The sequence below is a fragment of the Miscanthus floridulus genome, chromosome 3 (genome assembly GCF_019320115.1).
Source record: "Miscanthus floridulus cultivar M001 chromosome 3, ASM1932011v1, whole genome shotgun sequence".
In the NCBI taxonomy this organism is placed as follows: Eukaryota; Viridiplantae; Streptophyta; class Magnoliopsida; order Poales; family Poaceae; genus Miscanthus; species Miscanthus floridulus.
Genome location: NC_089582.1, coordinates 21,279,074 through 21,291,610, shown reverse-complemented (window position 1 = coordinate 21,291,610; position 12,537 = coordinate 21,279,074). Strand labels below are relative to the sequence as shown.

Sequence of the window (12,537 nt, the reverse complement as noted above, 5' to 3'; positions counted from 1 at the left end):
TCGCCGCCGCGAGCTTTAAGGCGCCGAGCATTGCGGAGTATGCGGAAATGCACGCGCCACGCCCGGGACCGGGACGGGGTTTCAAAAGCGCTGGGCTGGCATTTCGTCGAAAATACGGTGCGTGGTGACGGGGTTGACGAAAAGTGAGTCGACTGTTGCCGCACAGGATTACCGGCTCATCGATCACTCACCAGTCTTGCCGACTACGGCCGAGCACGATAGAGGCTGTCCAACCACACTCACTATGGCTAGAGCTAGAAGAAGAGAAAGAATAGAGCATACACACAGTACAAGCACCAGCGTTGACCGGAGTCCTGTATAGGAGATGGTAAAACTGAACTCTCTTTGTTGAGTTGCAGTGGCAAATTACATATACAATTCTATCCATCTAGTTCTAGTACTGCTCCTATACTGCAACAGTGACTAGATAACATAGACTGACTTCTGCGTCTGTCCCTGCATGTGGCTACAGTACGGCAGGTGAGCCATTCGGCACCTGCCTCTACAGCGGCTACAGTACCACAGCATGAAGCCTTTTCGGCGTCGTCTTTCCTTCATGTGTGTTCACACAAGAAAGCAGTAGATTATCTAACAATTCTTTCCCTAATCCTACTGCTATCCCTTGTACCCCTCCATGCCGATCATCTCCTTTAGCTCCGTGAATCGAAGACGTCCGAGCGGCTTGGTGAGGACGTCCACAAGTTGCCGACTAGTTTCGATGAACTCGATGACGATCTGCCCTCTATCGACACAGTCCCTGAGGAAGTGGAACTTCACGTCGATGTGTTTGCTCCGGTCGTGCAGAACCAGATTCTTCGCGAGGGCGATGGCGGGCTGGTTGTCCACCATCAGTGCTCGGGGTGAGCTTCCGCACCGGTCAGCTCGCCCAGCAGCTGGCGCAGCCACACAACTTGGCATGTCGCTGTGACCGCCGCTACGTACTCTGCCTCGCACGTAGACAGCGACACTACCTTCTGTTTCAGTGACAGCCATGAAATTGGAGCCGACCCGAGGAAGACAAGCACTCCAGAGGTGCTCCGACGCCCGTCGATGTCCCCCGCCATGTCTGCATCGCTGAACACAGTGAGTTGCAGCCTACTCCCGTCGTTCTTGGGGAAGATGATCCCTTGATCCATCGTCCCTTTGACGTAGTGCACTAGCCGCTTCACCGTAGCCCAGTGATCCTCTCTAGGATCCTCCATAAAGCGACTGACGTATCCCACGGCGAACGAAATGTCCGGCCTCGTGTGGACTAGGTAGCGCAGACCGCCGATGATGCTCCGGTAGAGTGTTGCATCCACCCTCGCTGTGGTGCTGGCCTTCGTCAGTTTCAGCCGCTCCTCCATCGGAGTCATGCATGGCTTGCACTCAGCCATGCCGCTCCGCTCCAACAGCTTCGAGGCATACGTGCTCTGACCGAGCGTGAGTTCCTCCTTCCCCTGTCTCACCTCGATGCCGAGGTAGTAGGAGAGTGCGCCAAGATCGCTCATTCAAAAACGAGCCGCCATCTCGCGCTTGAAGCTGTTGATGTCCTCCGTGCGCGCGCCGGTGATGATCAAGTCGTCCACATACACATCGACGACGAGCTCCTCCTTCCCCCGTCGCCGCGTGTAGAACGCGTGCTCGGTTGCGCACCGCTGGAACCCAAGCTCGCCCAGCGTAGCGTCAAGCTTGGCATTCCATGCTCGTGGGGCCTGCCGTAGCCCGTAGAGCGCCTTGCGCAGTCGGAGCACCCTGTGCTCCTCTCCCTTGACGGCGAAACATAGAGGTTGCCTGACAAAGATCGTCTCCGCTAGCTCACAGTTGAAGAAGGCCGATTTAACGTCCAAATGATGGACGCGCCAGTCCTTTGCTGCTGCCAAGGCTAGTAGCAAACGGACAGACTCCATGCGCGCTACTGGCGCAAAGACCTCCTCGAAGTCTATGCCCTCGCGCTGAACAAAGCCTCGAGCGACGAGGCGCGCCTTGTGCTTGACAATGGTTTCGAGCTCGTCCCGCTTGACCTTGTACACCCACTTCAGGCTGATCGGACGGCATCCTGAAGGTGGATAGACGAGTCGCCATATCTCGTTTTCCTCGATTGCATTTATCTCCTCCAACATCGCCCGTCGCCAGTTCTCGTCACGTTCGGCCAGCGCGAACGTGGGTGGTTCCTCTGCGCTGACGAGCAGCAGCTCTTGATCATTGAGCAGCCGACCAGCCAGGCCTAAGGGCCCTGTGCCGCCGACGATGTTGTCCAGCCTATGGAACCGCACCTCCGTACCTTCGTGGAAGGCATCCACGAACTTAGTGATGTCACTTGGAGGTAAGGCGAACTCAATCAGTGTTGATGGAGTTCCCTGTTCCGCCTGAGTGCTCAGCACCCTGGTTGCAGTGCTCAGCACTACTTCTGGACAGCTCGTCACTACTCCTGCAGTGCTCGGCACCACTGTAGGAGTGCTCAGCCTCAGTCTTGGAGTGGTTGGCACCACGGCAAGATCTCTTGGCTCCGCTATGGGAGTGCTCAGCACCCGTCCTAGAGTGGCCGCCACCACTGCAGAACCTCCCGGCACCACTACTGGCGTGCTCGGCATCCCTCTAGAAGTGCTCAAAATCTCTCCCGAAGTGCTCGGCACTACCCCAGGAGTGCTCGGCTCTGCCGCTGAAGAGCTCGACACCCCTTCCAGAGTGCTCGGCACCTGTTCCCCAACGTCTCCACCACCATGGATGACCAGGTGCTCGACGACGAAGGTGCTGGTGAAGCCGCCAGCTTCCCCCGTGCTCGGATTGTTCTAGTCCCAAGCCGCCTTCTCATCGAACACGACGTCGCGCGAGACAAGTACCTTGTCTCCGTGTGGGTCGTAGAGCCGGTATGCCTTGGTGCCCTACGCGTAGCCCAGGAACACCATTGGTGTGCTCCTGTCCTCCAGCATGGTGAGGATCGACTTCGTCTTCCTGACGTGGCCGATGCAGCCGAATGTCCAGAGGAAGGACACGCTCGGCTTGCGCCCATACCAAGCTTCGAACGGTGTCTTGCCCGTCAGGGCCTTGGTCGAAGCATGGTTGAGGATGAACACCGCCATGTTCACCGCCTCACCCCAGAACCTTGATGACATGCCTTTGGCCTTCATCGTGGATCGAGCCATGCCGACCACCGTCTGGTTCTGCCTCTCCACCACGCCATTCTGTTGTGGCGAGTACAGCGCGGTGTGGTGTCACACCACACCCTGATCCGTGCAGTACGCAACGAACTCTATCGAAGTGAATTCGCCCGCGATCAGTCCTCAGCACGCAGAGCTTCTTGCCGCTCTCGGCCTCCACGCGCATCTTAAACTTCTTGATTGCCGCCGCCACTTCGTCCTTGCTCGTCAGGAGTTGCAGCCACATGTAGTGACTACAATCATCCACGAGTAGGAGGAAGTACAGCCAACCACCGTTTGTGGCTGGTGTGATCGGCCCATAGAGGTCACCGTGGATGAGCTCAAGAGCGTCCTTCGCGCGATACTTGACCGCCTTTGGGAACGGTAGCCTCCTCTGCTTCTCGGCCAGGCATCTGTCACACAGCTCGCCTCCGTGCTTGATGTGGGGTAGCCCTCGGGCCATCTTCTCCAATCGACCAAGAGCGTCGAAGCTGAGATGTCCGAACCGGGCATGCCACAGCCATGGCTCCTCGGTGTGCCTTGCCGCCAGGCACACCGGCTGCTCTACCTTCAAGTCGAGCAGGTACAACCAGTTCTGAGACCTCTTCACCTTGGCGAGAAGTCGTTGCTCCCAGTCCCTGATCCTAAGGACTCTATCCTTGATCAGTACCTCGCTATCGTGCTCATCTAGCTGACCAATGCTGATGATGCTGGAACGCAGCTGTGGGATGTAATATACATCCGTTAGCGCATGGTGCTCCCCGTTCTGGCATCTGAAGATGATGGTGTCGCGCCCTTGGATTGCCACCTTGAGCCGTCACCAAACTTCACCATACCGGTAATATCGTCGTCGAGCTCGAAGAAGACTGACTTGGAGCCCGTCATGTGGTTGCTGGCACCAGAGTCCCGATACCACCGCTACTCCTAGTTGGTGCCCACACGTCCGAGGTGGACTTGGGTGCGCGGTTCGTCGAGGTTGACAGCCTTCAGGACCTTCCCAAGTCCTTCCACCGTCGTCAACTCTCCCTTCTCCTCGGCCTCGACGTTGTGCAGTGCACAGAACATCGCCATAGGATAGTGGCCTCACCATCATCATCAGCTTGTGCTAGATGAGCATCAGCCTTCTTCTCCTACTTACGATTTGGGCACTCCCGTGCCCAATGGCCCGTCTTCCCGCAGCGCCGACAGGCGTTGGGGTCGACCTGCTTCTTCTTCACCGAAGAAGCCTTGCCGTGGCGTTTGCCATCGCCACCGCGGCTGGAGGAGGCTACCTCGAAGTTCCTCCGAGCAGCCCACTCCTCCTCTGTCAGCAGCAGTTTACCATTGTCCTTCATTGCTTTTGCCTGCTCCAGGCGCTCGTCCACCGCCCGCAGACGGCCTGTCACATCCTCAATGGTGAGGGTGGACAAGTACAGCATCGTCTCTATGGAGAGAACGATCTGGATGTACTTTGCCAGCACGGAGTGGAGGTACTTGGAGACCACCTCCTCTTCGTCGATGGTGATGCCATGGCTCTTCAGCTTGCTGATGAGCGTCTACAGGCGGAGGGAGAAGTCCTCCACCGTTTCACCATCCTTGAACTTGAGGTTGACGTACTCCTGCTTCAAAAGCTAGGTCGTCGCCTTCTTTACGCGGTCGGAACCGACGCGCATCGCCGCAATAGCCTCCCACACCTCCTTAGCCGAGCTCTTCGCCCCCAACGGCTCCCTGTACTATGACGGTACATCAGCGAGGATAGCCCCCAACGCTGACATGTCATCTTTCTTATTTTCGGTGCCCTTGTCAACAGCATTCCAGAGTCGTCGGGCTCTAAGCTTGACCGTCATGGTCACCGACCACTCTCCATAGTTGGTGCGAGTCAGTGTCGGCCAACTGGTGCCGCTGACCTTCCACACCATGCGAACAACAACCTCAGATCATGGATGGGCAGCCACAGTAGTGCCATTGCTGTCGCCCATTTCTGAACCGTTCGTCATCGCCAGCGGTTAGTCCGGCAACGGCGCTTGTACGGCTCTGATACCACTTATTGGCCCACAGAATCACCGGCTCAGATGAGTCGACCACTCATCAGTCTTGCCGACCACGGCCGAGTAAGACAGAGGCTGTCCAACCATACTCACTATGGCTAGAGGTAGAAGAAGAGGGAGAACAGAGCATACACACACAGCACAAGCACCAGCGTTGCCCGGAGCCCTGTATAAGAGATGGCAAAACTGAACTTTCTTTGTTGAGTTGCAGTGGCAAACTATATATACAACTCTATCCATCTAGTCCTAGTACAGCTAACATACTGCAACAGTGACTAGATAACACAGCAGGACTGACTTTTGCGCCTGTTCCTGCATGTGGCTACAGTACGACAGGTGAGCCGTTCGGCACCTGCCTCTACAACGGCTACAGTACCACATCAGGGAGCTTTTTCGACGCCACCTTCCCTTGCTGTGTGTTCACATAAGGAAACAGTATATTATCTAACATCGACGCGTAGACGACTGGCCAAAAAGGTACAGAGAAACGTCTGAGAGTCACCCTCATAGGCTCACAGAGCTACAGGCTTATGGTTATATTGTGGTTAGGTCACTGAAAGCTCACAGAGGAGAGAGGACGACGCATCCAATGACTTGACAATACGGTTTCTGCAATGACGATGGCAACATACGCCGACTGTTTTGTGACATTAGGTCACCGCAAAAGGTATTATCAAGCATGCTGTGATGATCAACAGCATGTCGTCCACATAATTTAGTTAATTAAGGATACTAACACCAAAGTTGCCACGGCTTGTGAAGCACACATCTCCTGTACAAAATTGCATGCAGAGTACAAGACTCGTATCCATGCAAGATGATAGATAGCTTCCCAGCCTGAGAGAGTCAGCTTGTCCTAACGCAAGGCAGATAACCTACAAGGCTGAGAGATAAGATAAGAGAAACATGTTACTAGTAGTGATATTTTGATCTAGAAACAAGCAAATATTTGATGCGGCGGAAATACCTACTGATTGTCATATCCATCCACTTCAATCTACTTCTGCAAGCTTGTGCCCACAAGCTACTCAACAAAGAAGAAAAAAAGAGGTTTCTTTTTAGCAGACACCAAACAATATTATTTCACATTTCACAATATAATAAGAAAAAAAGATATTTCTTTCACAAGCATGGTCTCAATAGAATCTGATTTCACGGTGTTTACCAATGCATTCAGGATGTCAAGTTCCCCTACTGCTGATTGCTTCTATGCTGCTTGTTATCAGAAGTGAAATAAATTTTTGATCCACAATTGCTTGCAGTTTTATTCATCTTTCAAAGACTTATGGAACAAATACAAGTGCACTACTAGGTTCTAGAAGCAGAAAACAAGCAACCTCCTTAGTCCTTGCTCCTTAACATACATATGGCTAAGGCAAATTAATGCAAACAAACATCTCCAGTGATGGAAAAGCAACAAATCCAGAAGGCATGGCAATCTTAATCATGGGTAACGATACTATATAAAATCTTTTGGGTTGGTTCAAAAATAAACATGCAGTATACACAGTCATTGGTACAATCAACTGCGATCACATTTAAGCATCATGGTTTGTATGGCTGTTATTTATCCAGACACATTATCACCATTGCTGTTACCGTGGAAAAGTCAGTACTTTTAACAGATTGAAAGGTGCAATGCTATCACCACATTGTGATGCTTACAAACCTGTGAAATATGATCTTTAATCTTCCCACTGATGGATTCATCCAATGCCCTCTCGGCAAGCTCATACATCATGAAATGGCCTTCTGGTCCAGCAACTTTCTCCTTCAGCAAGTACCTGCATCAAAGGAACCGATACAGCAACCAAATTCTTTGCAGTGAACTATAGACTCCATAGCATACACCAAACCAACCTTTGCTGCACTAGGTGTTCGAGCGTCTGCTTATTGTTACCAAGAACAGAGTGAGTCTCGTCATTCTCATTCAAACCCACCCGCTTCAACTGATGCCAGAGGTCCTCTGAAATGTGATCGAAAGCACTTAGGAACATCAGATGATGATGTTTCCCAACCAAAATACATAATTTGATCTCCTTTCCTTACCTTCGGGCATTTTGCCACCAGCAAGATGAATAGTGCTAATGACAGCGAAAGCAAAGCCAGACAGATGGGCAGCGCCCTTGTCCTCGACATACTTGCTGTACACCTCAGGGTCTAAGTTGCTGATCAGAACATAGCTCTTGGCCTCCACGTTAACTAAAGACATTTCCCACAAATTTCATCAGTCAGTCATTGCCAGCCCGCAACCACTGTGATGACAAATGCAGAGGAAAGGAACAAAAAATAATAAATGAGAAGAATGAAAAAGAAGGACGCCTTACGCTGCGGCTGTGACGGTCGGCCAGAACGCGTGGCTGGCGCGCGGGTCCTCTGCAGCTCCCTCATCTCGTAGCCGAAGGTGGCGGCGAGCCTGTCCTTGGCCTCGTTGATGACGAGCGTGGGCAGCGCACGCTGGCGGTAGTTCTTGGTGACGATCCCGGTGAGCTCCTCCCGCTTGATGGGGCAGTCGGAGTTCTGGTGCGTCTTGAAGAGCATGTACCGCATCACCTCCGCCACCAGCTTGTCCTTCTCCTGCAGGACCGGTGGGTCAGACAAACCGTCGAACACCTCGCGGGCGGGCGTTCCGCAGCGCGGAGGGTGGGCTAGGAATGACGTGCGTACCTCCTTGGAGATGTCGATCTGGGCGAGCTCGTCGCTGGTCGCCATCCGGAGGGCGCGGCGAGGGGAGATCTTCGCAGGGCGCGCTCACTGATCCGATGGGAGACGAGAGGGGAACCCTGGGCTGCGCCGCTGCGGGAAAGAGGAGCCGTCGCTTTGGTTGGCGCGAGAACGACTCGGTCGAGGGGGACGTGGAATTTGCGCGCGCGCCTGGGCGGATTTGGCGGTTAGCGCCACCGAAAAAGAGGAAGAAGCTAGATGGGCATGGCTGTCTGTTGGGCCATGTAAGGCCCAGTTTAGAGGCCATTTGGGCTTTGAGAAAGCTGCCTTGTGCTTCTTTTTACTTTTCTTTTCTTCGATTCAAATTCAATAACCATCTCATCTCAAGACGTTTGTCAAAAAAAAATCTCATCTCAAGACTGGCAAAATTGAAAATACGAGTTACTAAGTCGAATAGTCGAATGTAGTGAACAGGTTACATCACAAGAAACTAATACACTTTTAATATACTTTGTTAGCAAACCCAATATGATTTGAAAATATAGAGTACTTAGGTTTTGTTTGGTACAACTTCTCTAGCAGTTTCAGAAGTTGTTTGTAACTTTTTCTTTACCAATCTGATAATTTTCAAAAAAAATCCACAAGTAGAGTCCCTGAAAATAGGAAAAGAGGAAAAACTAAAGAAACAAGAGAAGGAAATTATGGTTATTTCATTCTTTTTAGCTACCATAGGGAGTTGTTGCCAAACATGTTATCAAAACAGTTTTGCTTCGCTAGTGGAGTCGAAGTAAAAAAATACTACTCCGCCAGTAAAGTAGAGCTATGACAAACATGTTCTTATAACCGAGAGTCAGAAGTGGGACCGCCTGTGAGCCGCTAGATGCAAATCCAACAATTAAGAAATTTTGGTCTTGATCGTGGGTATATTTTTTAGAGCAAGCTTCCGTAGGTGTTTCTCCTTTTCATTAAGTAGAAAGCATAGTTTGAGTTACAATATACAAGAAACAAGCTCTAGAAACACAAAAATGAGAAAAGGAATTCGACGCTACTACCTAATACTAATACCTACTGGAGTTCAAGGCTTCAAATGATGTCGTTGTTGAAATAAAGGAAGCTAGCTGGGCTTGGCTGTATGTTGGACCATATAAGGCCCAGTTTAGACGCCATTTGGGCTTGGAGAAAGCTGCCTTGTGCTTCTTTTTACTTTTCTTTTCTTCAATTCAATAACCGTCACATCTGAAAATTGGCAACAATGAAAATACGAGTTACTAAGTCGAACAATTGAATCTAGTGGTCAGGTTAACAGGAAACTAATATACTTTTAATATACTTTGTTAGTAAAGCCAATATGATTTGAAAATACAGCGTACTTAGGTTCTGTTTTGTATAGCTTCTCTAGCAGTTTTGAAGTTTTCTTATCAATTTGATAATTTTAAAACAGCTCCACGAGCGGAGTCCCTAAAAATCCGGTCTCACAGAGGTGGTCGTCGGATGGAGTTGGAAATACCAACTTCTCCTAGCTCCCTCTCACTCTAGTGGTCATAAGCATCCCGGATGGTCGAGAGGATAAGAAGAGAGAAGATGAAGAAGAAATAGGTAAGGAGGAAAAAAGAAAAAAAAAAGAAAGACATTATGGTCATTTCATTCTTTCTAGCTACCATGGGGAGTTGATTTTTTTTTTGCCAAATGTTTTACCAAAATAGTTTTTCTTCACCAGTGGGAAATTTTTTTAGAGCAATCTTGGCAGGTGTTCTGCCTTTTCGTTAAGTAGAAAGCAGAGTTTGAGTTACAATATACAAGAAACAGCCTCCAGAAACACAAAAATGAGAAAGGAATTCGACGCTACTACCTAGTACCTACTGGAGTTCAGAGCTTCATATAATGTCGTTGTTGAAATAGCTCTGCCCATCTTCGATAGAAGTTGTCACATACGAGTAGTAGGTTTCACAAGAAGGGACACAGCAGATTGCGACTGCATCGCACGGTGCAGCACAAGAGAAGCCAGGAGAAGAAATTTTACACTGTCCATGACCAGAAAATGGATGAACCAAGCGCAGAATTTTCACGAAGTTGTCGTGTCAGACGGCGTCTACTCCCAAAATGTACTGCCTAGTGCTCTCGAGCAAACAGCCTCAGACGCCAGCGTTCTTGCCACTCTCCTTGCCGTTGCCATCTGTGTCGGCGTCGGCGTGGCGTCGTGGGGCCCAGAACCTGAGCCTGAGCTCGCGGCGCTCGAGCATCTTCTCCACCTCCTCGATGGGGAGCCCCTTGGTCTCCGGCACGCAGACGAGCACGAAGGCGAGCGCGGCCACGGACAGGCCCCCGAAGATGAGGAACGTCCACGACGTCCCGATGGTCTCCGTGAGCGACAGGAACGACTGCGCCACGGCCAGGTTGGAGACCCAGTTGGCGGTGGCCGCCGCACCGCCGCACACGCCGCGGTACCGCAGCGGGTAGATCTCCGAGTTGACGATCCACGGCACGCTGCCCATGCCGGGGGAGAAGAAGATGATGTAGAGCGCCAGCCCCAGCAGCGCCAGCCAGCCGTACCGGCTCGGGCACCCGCGGGTGTACCACAGCCGGCCCTCGCCGTGGCACGCGTCGCGTACCGTGTTGTTGGACACCAGGCACGCGCCCGGGAGGAGCCTGCCGGCGCCCGACGCGCAGAAGCCGCACTCGCTCGAACCCGCCGCCTTGAGGCACCGGGTGCAGTCCCAGAATCCCCCACCGCCGGCCGACGAGGAAGAGGAGCGGTAGGATGGGCACGTCAGCGAGCCGTCGAAGTGCGCCGTCTCTGCGGCGCTGACGGCCGGGGAGTGGGACGTGGTCTCGTGGAACACGGCGGTGAGCACGCCGAGCGAGAGGATGACGCCCACGAGGCTGATGACTAGCAGCTTCTTCCGGCCCGTGCGGTCGATGAAGTAGATGCTGACGATGGAGCCGAGCGCGTTGAGGCCGGAGGTGACGAGCGACAGCGCCAGCGCCGTCTGGTTGGACGCGAACCCGGCCAGCTGCACGATCGTGGGGCTGTAGTACATCACCGTGTTGATGCCCACCAGCTGCTGGAACACCTGCAGCCCCACGCCGGCGACCAGACCCCGCCGCACCGTCGCCGTCCGCACCAGCGCCGCCAGGCTCACCTTCTCCGACGACCCCCGCTCCCGCACCTCCGCCGCCACCGACTCCTTCAGCTCCCCAATCTCCCGCTCCACCTCCTCCGCCGAGTAGATCCTCCGCAGGATCGCCTCTGCTTCTTCCGTCCTCCCCTGTTTCATTACAATTCGTAGCAAAAAAATTTGCATTTTTATTCTTTTCTCGCCGGAGAGAAGAAAAGAAGAGAAGGCGAATGGGACCTGGTACAGTACCCCTACCTTTCTGTAGAGCCACCGGGGGGATTCAGGGAGGGCGAGCATGAGGCCGAACTGGACGACGGCGGGGAGCGCGGCGACGCCGAGCATCCACCTCCACGTCCCGGGCGCCTTGGTGAAGGCGAGGTTGATGAGGTAGGCCAGGAACTGGCCGCCGGTGATGAGGAAGCCGTTGGTGCTGACGAGCGCGCCGCGGATCCTGGCGGGCGACGCCTCGGAGATGTAGAGCGGGGAGGTCATGGAGGCCATGCCGACGCCGAGGCCGACGAAGACGCGGCCCACCACCAGCTGCGCGGGGCCCGTGGCCGACGCCATCACCACCGCGCCCACGAAGAAGAGGAAGTCGGCCACCAGGATCGACGTCCGCCGCCCGAACCGGTCCGTCGTCCACCCGCCGATCGCCGCGCCGATGATCGCGCCGGCCACCGCCATGCTCACGATCATTTCCTGCGGCCGCCGACACCGATTCTCAGTCAGCAGTACGATTCGCAACGGGATTGATTTTTTTCTTGGATCTTCTTACCTGAAGCCATGTGTTCCTGTCCACTGAAACGAAGTCGTCGCGGATGTAAAGCAGAGCTCCCGAAATGACACCTGCACTCACACACAACACAGACACAGAAGCAGAGCTCACGTCACTGGTCACTTGCTCACTCACACACGATCTTGTCGAACACTTTTCCTGCAGATACTACTACTGAAATTTAAAACAGTTCGGCCACCAGTAACCACCATCTAGTTGGACACAATCATCATCCGAACTCCTAAAAGGTCTCGAAGTGGATTTTACATATATAATTGAACAAAAAGGGTCTTTCTTTCAGCGGAATTTAAAACAGTGACGCAGGCAGGTAGGAAGGAAGAAGGACGCACGCACCGGTATCGTAGCCGAAGAGGAGGCCGCCCATGCCGGCGGAGAAGGCGAGGCGGAGGACGTAGGGGTTCCTCCACGAGAGGGAGAAGCACTCCTTGAAGGTGGAGCCGTCGAACTCGTGCGCGCCGCCCTCCATTGCTGACGGCACGTTCCTCAGTTCCCCTCACTCCGGCGGTCCACGTCCACCCACCTTATCCTTGCTTCTTGGACTGCTCAATCAGCTCCCAATCACAAATAATGGAGGGTCTCGAGTTTGGACTGGTATGCGTGTGTGCGTATGTATGTATGTATATATATACTACGTGGAGGAGCATAGCTGATGCCATTGTCTGTCTTGTTGCGTGCGGATTATTAGAGAAAGAGACTGACAAAACCGAGAAGATTCCGGGGCCGAATTGATCCCAAGGGCGTGCTGTCGACTTGCAGCTTTGACTACATGACTAATACCTCTCTCTCTGTGTGTGATGGGGACGCTCTGATGATGA

At 53.0% G+C, this 12,537-nt stretch overlaps 3 protein-coding genes across 4 annotated transcripts; all 3 read right to left on the bottom strand.

The window, feature by feature from the left end:
* Positions 1 to 848: 848 nt before the first annotated feature.
* LOC136543315 (secreted RxLR effector protein 161-like) lies at positions 849 to 1,346 on the bottom strand. The gene has a single exon (XM_066535796.1). It carries the CDS (start codon positions 1,344 to 1,346, stop codon positions 849 to 851), a length of 498 nt encoding a protein of 165 aa, XP_066391893.1.
* Positions 1,347 to 5,452: 4,106 nt separating this feature from the next.
* Positions 5,453 to 8,026, bottom strand: LOC136545183 (uncharacterized). Of its 2 annotated transcripts, none has more exons than XM_066537228.1 (7): positions 7,814 to 8,026; positions 7,474 to 7,723; positions 7,196 to 7,348; positions 7,007 to 7,112; positions 6,816 to 6,930; positions 6,118 to 6,170; positions 5,453 to 6,029 (listed from the first exon to the last, which is right to left on the bottom strand). In XM_066537228.1, the coding sequence occupies exons 1-6, from the start codon at positions 7,856 to 7,858 to the stop codon at positions 6,144 to 6,146; spliced, it is 696 nt and encodes a 231-aa protein (XP_066393325.1). In that variant the 5' UTR covers positions 7,859 to 8,026; the 3' UTR covers positions 5,453 to 6,029; positions 6,118 to 6,143. The 2 variants fall into 2 exon arrangements, with proteins under 2 accessions (XP_066393325.1, XP_066393324.1); XM_066537227.1 differs by having other exon boundaries at positions 5,454 to 6,029; positions 6,114 to 6,170.
* Positions 8,027 to 9,694: 1,668 nt separating this feature from the next.
* LOC136541448 (probable inositol transporter 2) lies at positions 9,695 to 12,325 on the bottom strand. Its single transcript, XM_066533339.1, has 4 exons — positions 12,056 to 12,325; positions 11,702 to 11,772; positions 11,182 to 11,625; positions 9,695 to 11,076 (listed from the first exon to the last, which is right to left on the bottom strand). Exons 1-4 carry the CDS (start codon positions 12,186 to 12,188, stop codon positions 9,943 to 9,945), a joined length of 1,782 nt encoding a protein of 593 aa, XP_066389436.1. The 5' UTR covers positions 12,189 to 12,325; the 3' UTR covers positions 9,695 to 9,942.
* Positions 12,326 to 12,537: the final 212 nt, after the last annotated feature.

Coding starts and splice junctions, on each gene's coding strand:
- LOC136543315 (XM_066535796.1), bottom strand. CDS start 1,346: ATGGAGGAGCGGCTGAAACTGACGAAGGCCAGCACCACAGCGAGGGTG.
- LOC136541448 (XM_066533339.1), bottom strand. CDS start 12,188: ATGGAGGGCGGCGCGCACGAGTTCGACGGCTCCACCTTCAAGGAGTGC. Junction 11,773..12,055: donor CCTCTTCGGCTACGATACCG/GTGCGTGCGTCC, acceptor GTGTGAGTGCAG/GTGTCATTTCGGGAGCTCTG. Junction 11,626..11,701: donor ACAGGAACACATGGCTTCAG/GTAAGAAGATCC, acceptor CGGCGGCCGCAG/GAAATGATCGTGAGCATGGC.
- LOC136545183 (XM_066537228.1), bottom strand. CDS start 7,858: ATGGCGACCAGCGACGAGCTCGCCCAGATCGACATCTCCAAGGAG. Junction 7,113..7,195: donor TGGTGGCAAAATGCCCGAAG/GTAAGGAAAGGA, acceptor ATCACATTTCAG/AGGACCTCTGGCATCAGTTG. Junction 6,171..6,815: donor TTAAAGATCATATTTCACAG/GTTTGTAAGCAT, acceptor TTTGTTGAGTAG/CTTGTGGGCACAAGCTTGCA.